General features: G+C 34.9%; 1 protein-coding gene across 3 annotated transcripts in view; it reads left to right on the top strand.

Moving 5' to 3' along the window:
• Positions 1-23,418, top strand: part of LOC140136047 (neuronal acetylcholine receptor subunit beta-4-like) — a 134,357-nt gene that overhangs the window by 52,370 nt on the left and 58,569 nt on the right. For all 3 annotated transcript variants that reach the window (XM_072157748.1, XM_072157749.1, XM_072157750.1), the window contains one exon: positions 1,981-2,120. In XM_072157748.1, coding sequence (XP_072013849.1) covers positions 1,981-2,120 — 140 coding nt within the window. The remainder of the gene's footprint in view (positions 1-1,980; positions 2,121-23,418) is intronic.

Raw genomic sequence — 23,418 nt, forward strand, 5'->3', positions numbered from 1 at the left:
CTTTCAAACGTTTAATTTTGTTAAACATTTTGTTTTAAAAAAAGCGCGCGAAATGTAATCACAACGAGAGGGTAAACCTCTTAACACTTTGCAATATGATATCAAAATCGCAGATTATTATCTCTGTATCGTCTTAATTTGATATTCATATTTATCCAAATAAGCTAGGATTATTATACTGTAACATGTTTTCTCATTTGTATTCAAATCAGCTGAAATTTGTTTTTAATTTTCAACTAAGATATGGATCTTACTAAACATAATTACTAGAATTGTTCAGGTCAAGCAATTTACGGGCTACCTACGTAGATATGACACCCGATGATTACGAGCGGGTAGATTAGAGAGAGAGAAAAACTGAAACCGGCATCAACTACTCATACGAATGCCTTTCAAAAATATTGAATTAACGGGTATCGAACTAGTCTATGTAAGTGAGAGAGTACATTTAGAAAATGGTGAATTGTACCCGAGGCATTCCTATATTCGTCCTCAGTTTTTTTTCCGTTACAGGTATTCAGCGCTGCTTCCAAAATAAATTAGCACCAAAATGCCCGCCATAAAATCTAGTATTAAAGTTCAATACTCGGTATTAGCCGTCAGAAGTGGAACAGCTAACTGTGTAATAAAACGGCAGATGTATAAGTGTACCTGAGACTAAAGCTTTCAATTAGTCAAACTGCTTTTTTATACCATTCTTTTTTATCAAATGGAGACGATGTATTGCATTGCTCGACTGTGACCAAAACATTTTTGCTTTTAAATGTAAGTTGTGAGCATACGTGTGAAATTAATATAGGGGGTGATAATAAACGGGTATACACCTCTCTCGCAACATTCTCGTTGAATAAGAAATAATATTATTGCAAAGTATTCAATTTAAAATGTCTATTTGCTTAAGAAATAGTAGGCTAGTTTTCGCAGGCCAAATATTTGCTTTTGCGAGTCTCTATGCTATTTCTGTAAAGGTTATTACAGTGGAAGGATGGATGGTTGAATGGATGGATGAATGGCATATAGTCTGTGATGGGAATTAGTGTCATGTAGTATCATACCTTTCCTGCCGAATGAAATATGTACTGTTTAAATGTTCTTATGACGGTTTGCAAAATGTATTTGAAATGTATTATTTTCATTAATTGAATTCAATACAACCATTATTTTATCTTATCATATAATTGTTTATCATATCATAACGTCGTGCATTATCATATCATATCATATCATATCATATCATATCATATCATATCGTATCATATCATATCATAATATATCATATCATATCATATCATATCATATCATATCATATCATAATATATCATATCATATATCAAATCAAATGATATGATATGATATCATACAATGTGTAATGTTATATATTATGTACTGTAATTTTACATACGTAGATTTCCGGTCAAAAAGTTGACGAAACTGTCCCGAGAAAACCTCTGTAAAAGAAAGAAATAGGGTTCATATTCTGACAAAAATTTTAGTATTTCCAAAGATTAATTTACTGAACATTTATGGAAACTTTAGTGCCAGCAATTTCAGTAAAATTACAGTGCATTATTTTTACAGTATATCATAACATATCATATCACATCATTACATGTCTCATCACATCACACATCATATCATATCTTTATTATATCATAGCATATCTGACAGAATAATATCCTATTATATTCATTATCATGTTATATCATAATACAATCGGCAACTTCAAACTAATTCCCTTTTTGGGAAAGATGATGCACTTTGGCGTTCTCCAAATCTCCTTCATTCTGACTGGAAAAGTATCACTTTAGCTACAAAAAACACGGAAATAACAAAATGACCAAATGACCATACACTAGACCTGACAACGTAAACAGAATATAAGACAATGAGCAAAATCAATCTAGAAAGATTTGACCATCAGTTTGTTTAAGTTTAACTTATAATTTACGTTAAATCTATTGTCCTATTTTGTCGTTTCAGAATGCATGGGTTCAATTGATGAAGAAAGACTCCTACAAAACTTAACCCAGTTTTATAACAAATCTGTACGACCAGTGCTGAATGACACGTCTCCGCTCAAAGTCTTCGTCGGATTGTCTATATCGCAAATCATTGATGTGGTAAGTAATATTAGGCATCGTGTTTAAATTGGTCCTATTGTGCTATCGGTGTCCGATAGGTACCGATGGGTCTTTTTATTTTATAGTACCCTGTTTCGAGTATAAGTATGAACATTTACATAGTACTGGCGTTTTCATTTACAAAAAAAAATAATAACACTACACTTTATGAGGGTATGGTAAAAAGACCCATCTGTACCTATCGGGGTCGCCCCGATGGCACTACATATAGAGCCATTAGTTTAACAATTGTAAATGTATCATATATTACGTATAGAATCAGGTTATTTGGAAATTGCACAATCTTACGCCTTACTGTGTGCTTCCGCCCGTTTAAAGCGACGAGCGATTGGTTTCTAGCCAATGAGGTAGGACGTCTTTTGTTACGTTGGAGAAATCGGGCTAACATATTGGTCAAACGCCAATCTCTCGTCGCTCAGTACGCACTGAGGAGTAAGAAGTTGCAACCTAGCTGCACATAATTTAATAATCAGACGTTACGTAATTTTTCGTCAAATCTTGGTTACCTTGATGGAATAAGGTTGAGGTTTAAACGCGTGAACATCCTATACACTAACAACGTGCATTGTACAATATGGTGATATATTGTACGCATCACTGAACGCTGAAATTAAATTTTAACGCACAGCGTTATAAAATGATTCTAGTTATGTAAAAATTCCTTTTCCAATGATAATTTATTGTATATAGATATTTTATATTGGTATCTTGCTCTTTAAAACATTTGTTAACGTTTATTTTTACGACTTTGCTCCTCCCTAATTTGCATACATATGGCTAACTTTTGCATAATGTACCATTCGTAATACACGTAACACCTGTATTATTCGAATAAATACATTTATGATTACGTACACCTGGATCATTTCAAATTAAACACACTGTTTGATACCAGCAACTGGTATTCATAATTTTTTATTTCGCACCATTTTTTATACTGGAAAAGCGTCAGAAACGTTTATGATAATAGGTACCCTGTCGATAAAACTTTGTAGTGAGATTCATTGATCTTTACTGGTACTATTATTTAGATATCGGCATCATATAACAATGAGAAGCAGCTACATGGCGACAGGTAACCTATTGTTGTCACGCAGTAAGAAGTAAACCAGTAATCCGTTGACCGCTATCCTGTCGATTGGGGGTTAGGGTTAGGGAAGGGTTAGGGTTAGGGTTAGATTGACAAGAAGATACCGAGGTTACCTGTCGTCCTGTAGCCGCTTGTTTACAATGTAACGGTGCAGCGTCTTTTTTCGACATCATTCTGATTTTTTAATGGAAAACTGTAACGCATACTTTTTTTTGCATTTACCGTGTGAAATAGTCTGATGTCTCGTTTAAATCAGATTCTAATAGAGTCTGTGTTTAAATGATATAGCAAAAACCTGTTTCCCTTGTGGATAACCGCAATAATTAGCACACAATGGCTTGTATGCAATTCTAATGCACAGGGATTTACACACCACAGCTGGAGAGTCAGGTTCAAGGTCATTCAATCAGTACCACGAATGTGATGCAAATATGTGGATCCACTCTCATACGAATCCTAGGTTTGGGTTTCTCTACCGGATGTCAGTTTGTACCTAAATTCCTTCCCGCAAGGTAATAGACTTATTGCGCAATAGATAGCTCGGAGGGTAATCCATCTCCTTTGCTGTCGAAGTGACGTAATAATCGGATTAACTATAGCAATAGATTAATACAATTCGGGTTCAAGGTCATTCAATCAGTACGACGTATGTGATGCAAATATGTGGATCAAGTCTCATATGAATCCTAGGTTTTGAATAGATCGCCCTGCACTACAAGCAGGTTGCACTCATCACCTGTGTATGTCTGCAATCATAGACTGAATACAATACCGCTCTTTTCAAAGATACTAATCTTACAGACGCGAGTGATCAGAATTTCTTTGACATCTATGGTTCAATGCAATGCAATTGCCAAATTGGTTACAGTGAAAATGTACATGAGTTTTTATCCTGACAAGAGCCTCTATTACAATAGCACTAGCACTGTATACAAAAGGATAGAAAATCAACACTTTACAGTAAATAAACAGAAAAAGAAGAAGCAGAGAAACTTAGACACAAATGACTGGAATGTTAATGGAACGGTAAGCTTATCAGATATTAATCATAAATATGGAATACAAAATATGTATAATTCACAATAAAGGAACTCAACACAAATAGATAATAGGAAAAGAGATCAAGAAACTATTTTGATTCAAGTCTCTACACACACGTGATTTCCTATGCCATATCTATTAATGATTACTGATTTCTTTAATACATAAAACGGATGCGGGTGTCATAATTGATTAATGCTAATATGATATACTCTTCTTAAAATCACTGTTTATGAGCCTATTAATCATGGCGCCATCTACACGAGATACTGAATCCAGATCAATGCGGAACTGCAACATAAATTCAGATCAATGGGATAGTACGTCGTCATATTTCACGAAGCACTAGCGCAAGAATTGCAATATTTGAAGCCAACTCTGGCGCATAAACGCACTTCATGCAAGGTACATGCAACGATGAAAACAAGTGTCGCGCTTTTAGTGCGTTGCTTACGCATTCACCAGGCAATGCAGTAATACGGTACGCCGCAATATCATGTATGTACATACCATTGAAGTGCCACAACCCATTGATGTATATCAATCCAGATTGGGTATCCCGTGTGAATTTCTCCATGTTGGTATACATGCAAAGATTTTACCAGGGAAGCGACATATGTTGATGTTGCAAACCATATGCTAAATGACTATGATTTTTAATAGTTAAGTCATGAAATATCCATTAAAAGCTATGATATTAAATACATTAAATCGAATGGTAACAATGAACAGTTAGGTTAAGCTTAAAAGCGTGTTAATGGGATGTGAAAATTAGGAAGCCGAACCGTTTCCGCAAACCATTTGTCTTGGAAGAATTTTATACACTAATTGAAATAACAATGTATATATTAAGATGAAATGTATAATAATAGCCTACTATTGTTCTAAGCCTTGGTGAGACAATAATACGCTATGTGCATATGCCTAACGATCACATTAATTGTTAATAGCATACTAGAATGACTACGTTGATTTTTGATGGTTGATGATGACTCTTAAGTTCAAGTTTATGGCTATTAGTTTCCAGCACATAGTGAAATGAAAATAGATTTCGAGGTCTTGTATTCGAAGTTTATAGTTTATGGTGACCCATTGCTTGATAAGATCAAATGTCTTGTGCTCTAAATTTTTAATTTGTGGTAATTCTGTGAACGGTAAGACGAAATTAGGTCTTTTGCCTCTATCTTTTGCTATCCGTACTACAGAATTAGGATAGTACACATTGCCCGATCGATGTACTACCTAATATTTGGTATATGTGCAGTGTGAAATATACATTGGGTAATAGATAGATATCCTTCGTTCATACGCATTAAGGATCAGGTGCTATTAACGGAATCGGGTACTTGTTCTCCAAGTTTATAATTTATGATTATCCAGAACATGACGACGACTGCTCATAGACTTGATGGTCTGCAGTTAATGATAACCCTGCCTGAGGTAATACGAATACCTTTTCCAAATTAAAGATAACAGTAACCCACCTCCTGGTAAAGACCGTGTTAGATTTTTAAAGTCTCGTAGTAACAATATTGAGGTCATGTTGATTTTCATCACCCTACTCAACACTTACTTTCTCATCATTTTAGTTTTTTTAAACACCTTCGAGTCTTGATACAATCAAATTTCGGTCAATTTACATTCCTCTATGTACGTGCTCTTAGTCTCATAAAACGAAGGACACTTGAGTTGGAATATAATGTTATTATATTCTATAGCTTATTTCTTGAACTAAGATATTACACTTGAATGAATGCAGCTTGACCTAATGCATTTTTGACTCCTTGGAATATGTGGCTGTTTGTCGCATTAAAATGTCACAGTAAATCTATTTAAGGGCCAATGAGTTGTTTACTAACAAGGTCAGTGTAACGCCGGTCAAACCAGTGCTAACTACCACTACAAATCGATAGTTAATGCCACCTGGGCATACTCACTCACGCTTGGCATGCTGACCATAGGTTTCCCATTGAAAGTTCATGTTTTTAGATATTTTCTGAAAATCTCATGAGCTATCTGAAGAACCACTGAACCAAAACTGGGCTTGTTTGTACTCAATTTAATGCATTTTTCATGCTGATTCCATGAAAATATCCAATTCTGATTTTTTTTTTTTTAAAGAAAATTTGAAACTTGTCTTCTGCAAATGAACCATGTTAAGATATTAACATATGAAATATTACAATGTCATATTTCATCAGATAATTTAGAACTTTCATTGATTTTGTCTTCTGCAAATTAAAGCTGTAGGTATGTATGATATTAAAACTAGGGTCTCAAAACCTCATCAAAATCTCATATGTCGGTACACAGTCCTGTAACCTCTAAATGCTTGCACACACATAGAATAATCTTGAATGTGCTGGGTACTAAACCCGGGGTACTAAAACTCATACCCAAAAGCATGCAATTAGATTTGAGATTCCTCTGTAGAAATGGAGGTTATTAAACCCAAATAATGAGATCATTTTGACAGTGAAAGCTCAGACCCGACCTCATGCATTTGGGTATGAGTTTTAGTACCCAACACAGTCAAGGTCATTCTATGTGAAATGTTATGAATTGTTCACGTCTGCATAATCCATTGGCGGCTACTTTTCCCTTAATGTTCTGGTCTGGGTTATATTTTATTCATCTGTGCAATTTAATTGCCTATGTGTTCCACTAACCAGTTGTTCCTATTAACTGTACTGCTAAATTAGATTGGAATATAGGCTAACTAGAGGTCATATAGAGGTTTCTATATGTGTGTTTCAATTCGATTCCAACATGAAGTTGGGAGAAACGTCCAAATGTTTCTGCATTAATATATTCACATTCGTTATGTTCAAATTGATCGTTGAAACTTGTAGTAAAATCGACCCCCATACAGATGCGATGAATTTAGAACGCGAAAGCCTACATAAAATAAGTGTTGGGGAGGGGGGAACAAAGCGTGTATGCTGTTAAATGGGGCTTATTTGATTCAGTGCCCGATAAATCTTAACTTGATACAATGATAACAAGAAACCATGCAAAGCCATCCGGTCAACTTCGTCTAAGTTTCTTGGCACGTGAGTTGGATTAAATTCACCACAAATGACCAGAAAAATAACATAACAACAAGGATAAAAAAGAAGGGAATTCCTTAGCAAAAAATGTTCTGTGGACACTTCTTTTGTTTTATTAAAAGTGTGATTAGTTTATATACGATTGAGAAAATTGTGCACATAAGAATATGCATGATGAAAATTGCCTGAAGCTTATTTTGCTGATGTAATATGATAGACAAGCACCTTTTGCAAAAAAAATAGAAACGGATTTTTTTCTCATCTCTCTCTTTTCCCTCTATCTCTCTCTCTTTCCCTTTTCAATGTGGTCGAAGTAAACTCATAGCCCAGGGTACTGAAGCTAATAATTATAAGGATCATGACCTCTTCTAATATTAACGACGCCTTAGGTTAGGCAAGGGGACAGTGAAGGTGAGCTTTTTTCAACAAAACCTGTGGTCAAAGAGGTTACGGTAATTTCAATTCAATGCTCTTAACTTTTTCTCAAATTTCAAAGATCAATAATTGATTATATATTACGCTTATGGGCTAGCTAGGTAAATTGATAAAATTAGTGGATACATTATAATTGTGATCAACTGAAGAGGTTGTTATTGGAAAGATGCAAAAATGAATTAGAAATATGATGACGAAAATACGTCGGAACTACTGTTTCTTAAACATGTGGATTATAATAAATAGATTTTAAAATGATTTATGGTATAACATACTTCAATATGCTTAATTTTGTGTATATTCATTCTTTTTTTTAACTAAAATTCCAGCAAGCAGGAGCTCAAGTTAATTTACGATAATTGAATTATCTCACAGATTATTCCGTCAACATTAAATCCATATAAGAATACATTATATAGTACGTTTTAATAAATAGTCAACCACCTTAGAGATAAATCATGGTTGGGATATTACTTAATCCCCTGATGCGGGGGCGATTAGTATTGGAGAATGGCATTTTATACTTCACCGGTTAGGTAGGTAAGGGGATGTATACTTATGTGCACATTCGGAGCCCGTTTTCAACGAGTGTTTATCCCGCAGGCGATGTAATAATCTTCGTTGTGGCTCCATGGATTGCCAACCCCTTTTCATGATTATTCAAAAGTGCTATTTCTGAACCCCCATCTCGCCTGCTATGTTCACTTCAGCTGTAGCTCCCAGCTGTATATATTTGCATTTCCTATACGATTTAGTTGTTCGATTAAAGCAAATTATTCCTCGAGAATGCGAAACTGAGATCATGTTAACGGTTCAAATTACCCTTTGAAGACTCAAGTACATCCAAGCACAGTTTGGGTTGTCATCAGTAAGAGAATAATTTCAGTTTGATCACAATAAACCGTCAGTGTCTCTTTTGGATTAAACAGACATTGACTTCATAAGTTATGAAGAGTACCACAATTTGCATAAATATCGTATCACAGCGCACAATTTCCGCCATTTCCCCCATTTTTACTAAATATGATAAACGACCTCATTACCCGTCATCTGTGTGCTAATTACCAAAACATGTTTTGTGTGAATAACGGAACTTCTTCTTCTTCTTCTTCTTCTTAGTGACAGGAGAAAAATCAAACACACGCATAATGCCTAACGGGTGATGATAAGCACTCGGAATTATTCAGACTTTCTCTAACGTTAGTGATTCTGCAGGATCAACTCGCTGTGTTTATCCTTACAGTGCCGGAACTGTTATACTACGACGAAGCTATGGCGTATGGCATTCACAAGCTTCCCTAGCAAAGGGGGCTAAAGTAGCATCAATGTCCTAAGCAGAGAATACGACACTATTCAATACCTCCCAATCCTTGGGTGTTTAAGAATGCATGGGCAATTACAAGTTTAATGATAAATCAAGTTGCAAGGCGTAAAGCCATAAAAGAAACAGGCATGAATCAATCATGGTGTAAGGCTTAGGCACAGACAGACAGCAACATGGCGATGTAAAGCAAGGAATGGCTGATTTTAGTCAAATCTAATGAACCTAAAACTTCCTATTTTAAATGAAGAAAACTGATTATGCATGAGTGTTCCTTTTTCAATAGCTATTTAATAATTTAAATTTGGCCTATTTTCGTACACTTGCAAAGAATGTGTTCTACAAATAACACGTATGTTAGATTATGCACACAATATTTCCGTCAATGTAAAAGGAATGTTTGTGGGGTATAGTAGTTCTTTAAGAGTAACATTTTGAAAAGAAAATGTGATTCCTATGCAGACGTTCAAAACAATTTGGTAATCCAGTGTCTGATAAAATGACATTTTATTTTAATGTCTTGTGCCCCAACTTTGCGACATATGGTAATCCAATGCCTTCTAAAACGCTTATATTTCAAAACGTCAGTAGATTTTGTAACTGATTTGAATTTTTTTATCACAGTTTTTAGTTAACTGTAAAGCAGACCTCACAAAGACGACTTTCCATAGTCTTGATGGTGTGAAGTTAGTGATAACCCTGCCCCTGGTAATACGGATTTTTGCTTCTTCAAAATTATAGCTAACAGTAACGCAGCTCCTGGAAAGACCGTGTTGGATTTTAAGATATCGTAGTGCCAATAATGAGGTCATGTTGATTTTCACCACCCTTCCTAACACTTATTTTCTCAGCTTTTTAGTTTTTTAAAACACCTTTGAGTCTTGATACAATTAAATGCCGGTCAATTTACATTCCTCTATGTACGTGCTCTCAGTCTCATGAAACGAAAGACACTTGAGTTGGATTATAATGTCATATATTCAAATGGTTATTTCTTAAACTAAAATATTACACTTTACTGAATGCAGCTTGGCCTAATGGATTTGTGACTCCGTGGAATATGTGGCTGTTTGTCGCATTAAAATGTCAGAGTAAATCTATTTAAGGGCCAATGAGTTGTTTACTAACAAGGTCAGTGTAACGACGGTCAAAACAGTGCTAACTACAACTAAAAATCGATATTTAATGACACCTGGGCATACTCACTCACGCTCTGACTGCTGACCATAGGCTTCCCATTGAAAGTCCATGTTTTAATATATTTTCTCAAAATCTCAACAGCTATCTTAAGAACCACTATATCAATACTTGGCTTTTTTGTACTCAATTTAAGGCATTTTTCATGCAATAGTCATGAACTTTTTTTGAAAATTGGAAGCTTGTAGTCTGCAGCTGATACCCGTGTGGAGTGGGTTAAAATAAATCGAGTTCAAATATTAACATATGAAATATTACAATGTCATATTTCATCAGATAATTTTGAACTTTAATTGATTTTGTTTTCTGCGGTGGAAGCTGTAGATATGTATGCTATTAAAACTAGGGTCTCAAAACCTCATCAATATCTTATAAATATGTCCTATAACCTCTAAATGCTTGCACATACATAGACTGACATTGAAAGTGCTGGGTACTAAAACTCATACCCAAAAGCATTCGGTCAGTTCTGAGCTTCCACTGTTGAAATGGAAGTTGAAACCCCGCCTCATGCATTTGGGTATGAGTTTTAGTACCCAACAGAGTCAAGGTCATTCTATGTGTAATGTTATGAATTGTTGACGTCTGCATAATCCATTGGCGGCTACTTTTCCCCTAATGTTTTGGTATGGGTTATATTTTATTCATCTGTGTAATTTAATTGCCTATGTGTTCCACTAACCAGTTGTTCCTATTAACTGTACTGCTAAATTAGATTGGAATATATGCTAACTAGAGGTCACATAGAGGTTTCTACATGTGTGTTTCAATTCGATTCCAACATGAAGACTGGAGAAACGTCCAAATGTTTCTGCATTTGCATACGATATATTCAACATGATCTTTGAAATTTGTAGTAAAACCGAAACCCATACGGAAACGAAGAATTTAAAACGTGAAATCCTCATAAAAAAGTGTTGGGAGGGAACGAAGAGTGTATACTGTTAAATGGGACTTATTTGATTCAGTGCCCGATAAATCTCAACTTGATACAATGATAACAAGAAACCATGCAAACCCATCCGGTCAACTTCGTCTAAGCTTCTTGATACGTGAGTTGGATTAAATTCACCACAAATGACCAGAAAAATATCATAGCAACAAGGATAAAAAAAGGGAATTCCTAAGTATAAAATATTTTGTGGACTCTTCTTTTGCTTTATTAAAGGTGTGATTAGTTTACATACGATTGAGATTATGCACATAAGAACATGTATGATGAAAATTGCCTGAAGCTTATTTTGCTGATGTAATATGATAGACAAGCACCTTTTGCAACAAAAAAAATAGAAACGGATTTTTTTCTCATCTCTCTCTTTTTTCCCTCTATCTCTCTCTTTCCTTTTTCAATGTGGTCAAAGTAAACTCATGGCCCAGGGTACTGAAGCTAATAATTATAAGGATCATGACCTCTTCTAATATTAACGACGCCTTAGGTTAGGCAAGGGGACAGTGAAGGTGAGCTTTTTTTCAACAAAACCTGTGGTCAAAGAGGTTACGGTAATTTCAATTCAATGCTCTTAACTTTTTCTCAAATTTCAAAGATCAATAATTGATTATATATTACGCTTTTGGGCTACCTAGGTAAATTGATAAGATTGTAGCTACATTATAATTGTGATCAACTGAAGAGGTTGTTAATGGAAATATGCAAAAATGAATTAGAAATACGATGATGAAAATACGTCGGAACTGCTGTTTGTTAACAATGTGGATTATAATAAAAAGGTTTTAAAACGATTTATGGTGTAACACACTTCAATATGCTTAATTTCATTTTGTGTATGTTTATCCTTTCTCTAACAAAATTTCCAGCAAGCAGCAGCTCAAGTTCATTTACGATAATTGAATTATCTCACATATTATTCCGTCATCATTAAATCCATATACGAATACATTAGAGCACGTTTTAATAAATAGTCAACCACCTTAGAGATAAATCATGGTTGGGATATTACTTAATCCCCTGATGCGGGGACGATTAGTATGGGAGAATGGCATTTTATACTGCTTCGGTTATGTAGGTAAAACGATGATATACTTATGTGCACATTCGGAGCCCGTTTCCTACGAGTGTTCATCCCGCAGGCGATGTAATAATCTTCGCTGTGGCTCCCTGGATTGGAAACCCTTTTTTCATGATTATTCAAAAGTGCCATTTCTGAACCCCCATCTCGCCTGCTATGTTCACTTCAGCTGCAGCTCCCTGCTGTATATATTTGCATTTCCTATACGATTTAGTTGTTCGATTAAAGCAAATTATTCCGCGTAACTGAGAAAATGTTAACGGTTCAAATTACCATTTGAAGACTCAAGTACAGTTTGGGTTGTCATTACTAGTGATAAATTAAACGCAGTTTGATCACATTAAACCAACAGTGTCTTATGTTGGATTAAAACAGATATTAACTTCATGAATAATAAGAGTACCACAAATAGCATTAATATCGTATCACAACGCACAATTTCCGCCAATTCCCACATTTTGACTAAATATGATAAACGACCTCATTACCCATCAACTTTGTGCTAATTACCAAAACATGTTTTGTGTGAAAAACGGAACTAGTAACAGGAGAAAAATCAAACACACGCATAATGCCTGACGGGTGATGATAAGCACTCGGAATTATTCAGACTTTCTCTAACGTTAGTGATTCTGCAGGATCAACTCGCTGTGTTTATCCTTACAGTACCGGAACTGTTATACTACGACGAAGCTATGGCGTATGGCATTCACAAGCTTCCCTAGCAAAGGGGCTAAAGTAGCATCAATGTCCTAAGCAGAGAATACGACACTATTCAATACCTCCCAATCCTTGGGTGTTTAAGAATGCATGGGCAATTACAAGTTTAATGATAAATCAAGTTGCAAGGCGTAAAGCCATAAAAGAAACAGGCATGAATCAATCATGGTGTAAGGCTTAGGCACAGACAGACAGCAACATGGCGATGTAAAGCAAGGAATGGCTGATTTTAGTCAAATCTAATGAACCGAAAACTTCCCATTTTAAATGAAGGAAACTGATTATGCATGAGTGTTCCTTTTTCAATAGCTGTTAATAATTTAAATTTGGCCTATTTTTGTACACTTGCAAAGAATGTGTCCTACAAATAACACGTATGTTAGATTATGCACACAATATTTCAGTCAATGTAAAAGGAATGTTTGTGGGGTATAGTAGTTCTTTAAGAGTAACATTTTGAAAAGAAAATGTGATTCCTATGCAGACGTTCAAAACAATTTGGTAATCCAGTGTCTGATAAAATGACTTTTTTTTTAATGTCTTGTGCCCCAACTTTGCGACATATGGTAATCCAATGCCTTCTAAAACGCTTATATTTCAAAATTTCAGTAGATTTTGTAACTGATTTGAATTTCTTTATCACAGTTTTTAGTTAACTGTAAAGCAGACCTCACAAAGACGACTTTCCATAGTTTTGATGGTGTGAAGTTAGTGCTAACCCTGCCCATGGTAATACGGATTTTTGCTTCTTCAAAATTATAGCTAACAGTAACGCAGCTCCTGGAATGACCGTGTTAGATTTTAAGATATCGTAGTGCCAACAATGAGGTCATGTTGATTTTCACCACCCTTCCTAACACTTACTTCCTCAGCTTTTTAGTTTTTTTAAATACCTTTGAGTCTTGATACAATTAAATGCCGGTTATTTTACATTCCTCTATGTACGTGCTCTCAGTCTCATGAAAAGAAAGACACTTGAGTTGGATTATAATGTCATATATTCAAATGATTATTTCTTAAACTAAAATATAACACTTTATTGAATGCAGCTTGGCCTAATGGATTTGTGACTCCTTGGAATATGTGGCTGTTTGTCGCATTAAAATGTCAGAGTAAATCTATTTAAGGGCCAATGAGTTGTTTACTAACAAGGTCAGTGTAACGACGGTCAAACCAGAGCTAACTACAACTAAAAATCGATATTTAATGACACCTGGGCATACTCACTCACGATCTGACTGCTGACCATAGGCTTCCCATTGAAAGTCCATGTTTTAGTATTATATTTTCTCAAAATCTCAACAGCTATCTTAAGGACCACTATATCAATACTTGGCTTTTTTGTACTCAATTTAAGGCATTTTCATGCTATAGTCATGAAAATTTTTGAAAATTGGAAGTTTATAGTCTGCAGCTGACACCCGTGTGGAGTGGTTAAAATAAATCAAGTTCAAATATTAACTTATGAAATATTACAATGTCATATTTCATCAGATAATTTTGAACTTTAATTGATTTTGTTTTCTGCGGTGGAAGCTGTAGATATGTATGCTATTAAAACTAGGGTCTCAAAACCTCATCAATATCTTATAATTATGTCCTATAACCTCTAAATGCTTGCACATACATAGACTGACCTTGAAAGTGTTGGGTACTCAAACTCATACCCAAAAGCATCCGGTCAGTTCTGAGCTTCCTCTGTTGAAATGGAAGTTGAAACCCCACCTTGGGTATGAGTTTTAGTACCCAACACAGTCAAGGTCATTCTATGTGTAGTGTTATGAATTGTTGACGTCTGCATAATCCATTGGCAGCTACTTTTCCCCTAATGTTTTGGTATGGGTTATATTTTATTCATCTGTGTAATTTAATTGCCTATGTGTTCCACTAACCAGTTGTTCCTATTAACTGTACTGCTAAATTAGATTGGAATATATGCTAACTAGAGGTCACATAGAGGTTTCTACATGTGTGTTTCAATTGGATTCCAACATGAAGTTGGGAGAAACGTCCAAATGTTTCTGCATTAATATATTCACATTCGTTATGTTCAAATTGAGCGTTGAAACTTGTAGTAAAACCGAAACCCATACAGATGCGATGAATTTAAAACGCGAAAGCCTACATAAAATAAGTGTTGGGAGGGAACGAAGCGTGTATACTGTTAAATGGAACTTATTTGATTCAATGTCCGATAAATCTGAACTTGATTCAACGATAACAACAAACCATGCAAAGTCATCCGGTCAACTTCGTCTAAGCTTCTTGATACGTGAGTTGGATTAAATTCACCACAAATGATCAGAAAAATAACATAACAACAAGGATAAAAAGAAGGGAATTCCTAAGTATAAAATATTTTGTGGACTCTTCTTTTGCTTTAAAAGGTGTGACTAGTTTACATATGATTGACATTATGCACATACGAACATGCATGATGAAAATTTCCTGAAGCTTATTTTGCTGATGTAATATGATAGACAAGCACCTTTTGCAATAATTGATTATATGTTACGCTTTTGGGCTACCTAGGTAGAAATACGATGATGAAAATGCGTCGGAACTGCTGTTTATTAACGGTGTGGATTATAATAAATAGGTTTTAAAACGATTTATGGTATAACACACTTCAATATGCTTAATTTCATTTTGTGTATGTTTATCCTTTCTCTAACAAAAAATTCCAGCAAGCAGCAGCTCAAGTTAATTTGCGATAATTGAATTATCTCACATATTATTCCGTCATCATTAAATCCATATAAGAATACATTAGAGCACGTTTTAATAAATAGTCAACCACCTTAGAGATAAATCATGGTTGGGATATTACTTAATCCCCTGATGCGGGGACGATTAGTATGGGAGAATGGCATTTTATACTGCTTCGGTTATGTAGGTAAAACGATGATATACTTATGTGCACATTCGGAGCCCGTTTCCTACGAGTGTTCATCCGCAGGCGATGTAATAATCTTCGCTGTGGCTCCTGGATTGGAAACCCTTTTTCATGATTATTCAAAAGTGCCATTTCTGAACCCCCATCTCGCCTGCTATGTTCACTTCAGCTGCAGCTCCCAGCTGTATATATTTGCATTTCCTATACGATTTAGTTGTTCGATTAAAGCAAATTATTCCTCAAGAATGCGTAACTGAGAAAATGTTAACGGACTCAAGTACAGTTTGGGTTGTCATTACTAGTGATAAATTAAACGCAGTTTGATCACATTAAACCAACAGTGTCTTATGTTGGATTAAAACAGATATTAACTTCATGAATAATAAGAGTACCACAAATAGCATTAATATCGTATCACAACGCACAATTTCCGCCAATTCCCACATTTTGACTAAATATGATAAACGACCTCATTACCCATCAACTGTGTGCTAATTACCCAAACATGTTTTGTGTGAAAAACGGAACTAGTGAAAGGAGAAAAATCAAACACACGCATAATGCCTGACGGGTGATAATAAGCACTCGGAATTATTCAGACTTTCTCTAACGTTAGTTATTCTGCAGGATCAACTCACTGTGTTAATTCTTACAGTGCCGGAACTGTTATACTGCGACGAAGCTAGGGCGTATGACATTCACAAGCTTCCCTAGCAAAGGGGGCTAAAGTAGCATCAATGTCCTAAGCAGAGAATACGACACTATTCAATACCTCCCAATCCTTGGGTCTTTAAGAATGCATGGGCAATTACATGTTTAATGATAAATCAAGTTGCAAGGCGTAAAGCCATAAAAGAAACAGGCATGAATCAATCATGGTGTAAGGCTTAGGCATAGACAGGCAGCAACATGGCGATGTAAAGGAAGGAATGACTGATTTTAGTCAAATCTAATGAACCGAAGGGTGCCCATTTTAAATGAAGAAAACGGATTATGCATGAATGTTCGTTTTTCAATAGCTGTTAATAATTTAAATTTGGCCTATTTTCGTACACTTGCAAAGAATGTGACCTACAATAAAGACTTATGTTAAATGATGCACACAATGTTTTATTTCCATCAATGTAAAATGAATGTAGATTGGTATAGTAGTTCTTTGAGAGTGATATTTTGAAAAGAAAATGTGATTCCTATTCAGACTTTCATAACAATGTGGTAATCCAATGTTTGATAAAATGACATCATATTTTAATTTCTTGTCCCCAACTTTGCGATTATATGGTAATCCAATGCCTTCAAAACGCTTATATTTCGAAACTTCAGTAGTTTTTGTAACTTATTTGAAGTTCCTTTATTACAGTTTTTAGTTAACTGTAAAGCAGACCTTACAAAGACGACTTTTCATAGTCTTGATGGTCTCTAGTTAGTGATAACCCTGCCCCTGGTAATACGAATTTTTGCTTCTTCAAAATGACAGGCTAACAGTAACCCAGCTCCTGGAAAGACCGTGTTAGATTTTAAGATCTCGTAGTGCAAATAATGAGGTCATGTTGATTTTCACCACCTTTCCCAACACTTACTTCCTCAGCTTTGTAGTTATTTAAAACACCTTGGAGTCTTGATACAATTAAAATTCGGTCAATTTACATTCCTCTATGTACGTGCTCTCAGCCTCATAAAACTAAAGACACCTGAGTTGGATTGTTGGATCATGTATTCAAATGTTTATTACTTAAACTAAACTATTACACTTTACTGAATGAAGCTTGGCCTAATGGATTTGTGACTGCTTTCAATATGTGGCTGTTTGTCGAATTAAAAATGTCAGGGCAAATCTATGTAAGGGCCAATGAGTTATCTACTAACAAGGTCAGTGTAAAGACGATCAAAATGTGCTAGCTACAGCTAAAAATCAATATTCAATGGCACCTGTACACACTCACTGTTCCAATTGAATAAAACATTTCCAGAAATTAAAATTAGGAATATTTGGTATTTCATCAGATTGGTTTTTGAAATTTCATCGATTTTGTTTTATGGATTTTGAAGCTGAAGATATAAAAACGTACAGGGTGTCCCAGAATGATTTATACCGTGTTTGAACAAAATCTCAAAAATATATAGTCAACAGTGTATCTAATTTTAATAAGTGCAATATAATGCCACACATGTCTCCTACTTATTCTGTGACTTTCATGGAAATAGCTTGATTTGTTTTGGCGTGACATTGCTATTACTGAAAATGGACGAAAACTGCATGTGTGTAATTTACAGTGCAAAGGCATCACAACACATGGATCCTTTATCACCATCGTCCAGCCGCACTGTGCAATATATTGGAGAAATTCTACATTCTTTGATAGTGAATACACCAAATTTGGCACAGATGTAGAGCTTACAATGCTAAATAATTCTTGATATGGGATTAAGTGAAACATGTCAATATGATATCAGATATTTAGTTGAAAAACATACTTTTTGTGTGATTTTTACCACAATTTGTACCCAAAAATGTCATTATTACAGATATAACTTCCTCAAGGATCCTCCGCAGTAAATTTTAATCTTCTTCGTTACGTAGCTGTGGGTTTGCCCATATACTGTGGACATAAATGCATGCTGTGACACTAAGGATGAACCTTCTCTATACTTTTATGAAAAATCCATCTCTGCCGGCATTTCAAATGATGAAACTCACACACCTCAATAATTGTCTTCAAAACTGCCGTCAAAAAAAGAATAGTTTAAGGTCACTCAAGCATAGCAAATCCTTTATTCCATACTTCGTAACATCATAAATAAACGATAGATATCGACTATTTAGTAGAAGTAAGAACAGGACACAGCAATATACTGCATAACATTACTTTGTGCTGAACGGTTAGTAATTTTACAGATTTTCAAAATAGGTTGCTTTGTCAAAACTTGGAATTCACCATTTTTATGCAATCCTCTCTAACTTCTACTAGAAACGTCCAATTTTTAGAATCTAAAAAATCTGAGAAAGTTAAATATACCGCGCCAAGAAAGTATCCTTACACTTGGAAAAATAATCACAATTTCAAAACTGAACCATATTGGGGTAAATTTGTTTTTTTAATAGATGCACTATCTAATCCGGCACATTTTGACACCCTATTGAATCAATGTGACTTCAAGAAGCAAAGTTACAAGCATTTGATTAGACGAAGGTCCAGTTTTAAAAGTGACACACTGGTCTATTCAAAACTCCACGGACTAGACATCTGGTTTGAGAGTGGTAAATGGCTAATTTGTGTATGCCTTTAATTTAAAACAAAAGGAACAAAAGAAAACTGAAACAAAAGAGCTGATAAATAAAATGCAAGTTACGAAAAGTACGGAGAAGTAAAAACTGAAATAAATACTGCTTTAAATAATGATTCATTGAAGAAACTGTGTAGTCACTTTGTTGCGCTTGTTGGAATCTTTTTACGCCTTGTATAGGCCAATTTGTCACTTTTAAAACTGGACCTTCGTCTATTCAATTGCTTGTAACTTTACTTTTTGAAGTCACATTGGATTCAATGTGGTGTCATAATGTGCGGGATTAAAAAGTGCATCTATTACAAAAACAAATTTACCCCAATATGTTCAGTGTTGAAATTGTGATTATTTTTCCAAGTGTAAGGATACTTTCTTGGCGCAGTATATGTAAAACTTAAAATGCAAAACAATATGACCAATAGAAATGCCGTTCATACCTAAAAAATTCCATCTTTCTCGGTATAAATCATTCTGGGACACACTGTATATCTCAAAAACTCATTTTTTATGTTACATGTCTTTACTTCAATATGCTTGTACACCATATAATGACCTTGAGTTTGCTGGTACCCGTTTGTTCTGAATTTCCTCTGTTGCAGTGCAAGTTATTAAACCCTAGAAATGAGACCATTTGGGTTCATAGTGTGATGTGGTGTATTGGGCCATTCCAGAAAATAATGGCACCCCCCTAAAGAAGACATGTAAGTTTGTACCATAAATTTTTGGGAATTCTCAGATCAAAATTGTATTTAAAAAATGGGAATTCCCATTTTGACAATAAAATAATTAAAATTTCGAATTCCCAGTGTCCCTAAAGAAGACAAGCAAATTTTTGCCAAATTTTTGGAAGTTCCCAAACCTAAAATAAAAAAGATGTCTTTTTCTTGGGAATTCCCATGTCTTCTTTAGGGTTGTGAAAATAATGACCAATTTATTTTGGGAATTCCCAGAGCAAAAAAATGGTGAAAAAATTTGGGAATCCCATGTCTTCTTTAGGGGGGTGCCTTTAAATTCTGGATTAGTCCATTGTCGACGTCTGTCTAATCCATTGTTGACTAATTTTCCCCTAATTAAAACTAACAGTAACCCACCTCCTGGTAAGACCGTGTTAGATTTTAAGATCTCGTAGTGCCATATAATGAGGTCATGTTGATTTCCACTCCCCTACTCAACACTTACTTTCTCTGTTAGTTAGTGTTATAAAAAAACACCTTCGAGTCTTGTTACAATTAAATGTCGGTCAATTTACATTCCTCTTTGTACGTTCTCTTAGCACGAAGGACACCTGTGACGGTGAAGGTGAGCTTTTCTTTCAACAAAACCTGTGGTCAGAGATGTGATGGTAATCCAAATTTCAAAAGATCAATAATTGATTGTGCCTATGGGCTACATGTAATTATGATCAAATGCAGAGGTCTTTTTTCTTGAGTTTAATAACCTGCACTTCAACAGAGGAAGCTCAGAACAAACATCATGCTTTTGAATATGTGTTGTAGTACCCAGCGGACTCAAGGTCATTATTTTGGTGTACCAGCATTTTGAGGTTGAAGACATGTGACCAAAAAGATAACATTTTTGAGATCCACGTTTTGATATCATATCTAGAAATCTACAGCTTCAAAACACAACTTTCAATGCATTTGAATTTAGCTGCAATATTTTTTGATGAAAATATATCAGTACTGCTGTTTGTTAAACATGTGGTTTATAATAAATAGATTTTTAAACGATTTATTGCATAACATGCTTCATATGCTTAATTTTGTTTATATTCATCCTTTCTCTAACTAAAATTTCAGCAAGCAGTAGCTCAGGTTAATTTACGATAATTGAATTATCACACTGATAATTCCGTCAACATTAAATCCATATAGGAATACATAAGAGCACGTTTTAATAAATAGTCAACCACCTTAGAGAAAAATCGTGGTTGGGATATTACTTAATCCCCTGATGCGGGGACGATTAGTATGGGATAATGGCATTTTTTACTGCACCGGTTAGGTAGGTAAGATGATGATATACTTATGTGCACATTTGGAGCCCGTTTTCTACGAGTGTTTATCCCGCAGGCGATGTAATAATCTTCGCTGTGGCTCCATGGATTGCAAACTCCTTTTTCATGATTATTCAAAAGTGCTATTTCTGAACCCCCATCTCGCCTGCTATGTTCACTTCAGCTGTAGCTCCCAGCTGTATATATTTACATTTCCTATACGATTTAGTTGTTCGATTAAAGCAAATTATTCTTCAAGAATGCGTAACTGAGAAATGTTAGGGTTTCAAATTACCGTCTAAACACTCAAGTACATCCAAGAACAGTTTGGGTTGTCATTAGTGAGGGAATTAACGCTGTTTGATCACATTAAACCAACAGTGTCTTTTTCGGGCTAAAATAGACATAGACTTCATAAATAATCAGGGTATATCAATTTGCATAAATATCGTATCACATCACACCATTTCCGCCATTTCATCTAAATATGATATTTTATTTACGTGAAATATGTAAACGACCTTATTGTCTATCATCTGTGTGCTAATTATCAAAACATGCTTTGTGTGAAAGGCGGAACTAGTGACAGGAATAAAACCAAATACTCGCATATAATGCCTGCCGGGTGTAGTTTAGCACTCGGAATTATTCAGTCTTTCTTTAACGTTAGTTTTTGTGCACAATCAACTCGCTCCGTTTATACCAACAGTGCCGGAACTGTTATATTGTGACAAAGCTAGGACGTATGGTATTCACAAGCTGCCCTAGCAAAGGGGGCTAAAGTAGCACCAACGTCCTAAGCAGAGGAGATCATACTATAAAATACCTCCACAATACTTCCCAATCTTTGGATGTTTAAGAATGCATGTGCAATTACAAATTTAATGATAAATCAAGTTACAAGGCGTAAAGCCATAAAAGAAACAGGCTTGAATCAATCATAGTATAGGGCTTAGGCATAGACAGGCATCAAAATGGCACTGTGAAGCAAGGAATGATTGATTTTGTCTCAGAGTCACACCTAATGAACCGACAAGTTCTTATTTTAAATGAAGAAAACTGATTAAGGAAGAGTCTTCGTTTTTCAATAGCTGTTTAATAATTTAAATGTGGCCTATTTTCTAACATTTCTTGGAATTTTAAGACCTATGTTTCAATAGCTGTTTAATAATTTAAATGTGGCCTATTTTCTAACATTTGCTTGGAATTTTAAGACATATATTAAATGATGCACACAATGTTTCCGTCAATGTAAATGACTGTATTTTGTTAAAGTAGTTATAAGGTACAAGAAACTGAATCCTATTTAGAATTTCAAAACATTTTGGTAATCCAGTGTCTGGTGAAATGACGCTATATTTTAATGTACTGTGCACCAATTTGCAGTTTAAGGTAATCCAATGCCTGCTAAAACAATTATATTTTGAGACTTCGGTCGTCTTGTAAGTCACCGATAAGACAGCGTTATAATTTTAAGATTTTAAATACCAAGCGTGTAGCTTATGGTTTCACAGCGCTTAGCGTAGTGAAATTAGATTTAAGTATGAGTTTTAGTACCTAGCACATACATTAGATTTTTAATTTTCTTCATTAAAAATTTTCGTTCAAGGTAAAGGAGACCTTACAAAGACGACTTATCATATTCTAGATGGTCTGTAGTTAATAACAACCCTGCCCGGGGTAATACGAATTTATTTTTTCAAAATTATAGCTAACATTAACCCACCTCTCCTGTTAGACCGTATTAGATAATAAGATTTTGTTGTGCCAATAATGAGGTCATGTTGATTTCCATCCCCTACAATATAATTTTTAAGTTTTTCATTGTCTTAAAACACCTTCGAGTCTTGATACAATTCATTTCTGTCAATTTTACATTCCTCTATGTGCGTGCTCTCAGCTTCATAAAACGAAGGACACCTGAGTTGGAATATAATGTCATTATATTCTATAGCTTATTTCTTAAACTAAAATATTACACTTGAATGAATGCAGCTTGGCCTAATGGATTTATGACTTCTTTGAATATGTGGCTGTTTGTCGCATTAAAATGTCAGGGCAAATCTATTTAAGGGCCAATGAGTTATTTACTAACAAGGTCAATGTAAAGAAGGTCAGCATGTGCTAATTACAGCTAAAGAAATCGATATTTAATGACACCATTTCGTATTGTTATCAATAAAACATTTCCCGGTATTGAATTAAGATTTCATCAGTTT

Source organism: Amphiura filiformis, chromosome 16 (genome assembly GCF_039555335.1).
Source record: "Amphiura filiformis chromosome 16, Afil_fr2py, whole genome shotgun sequence".
NCBI classification, from domain to species: domain Eukaryota; kingdom Metazoa; phylum Echinodermata; class Ophiuroidea; order Amphilepidida; family Amphiuridae; genus Amphiura; species Amphiura filiformis.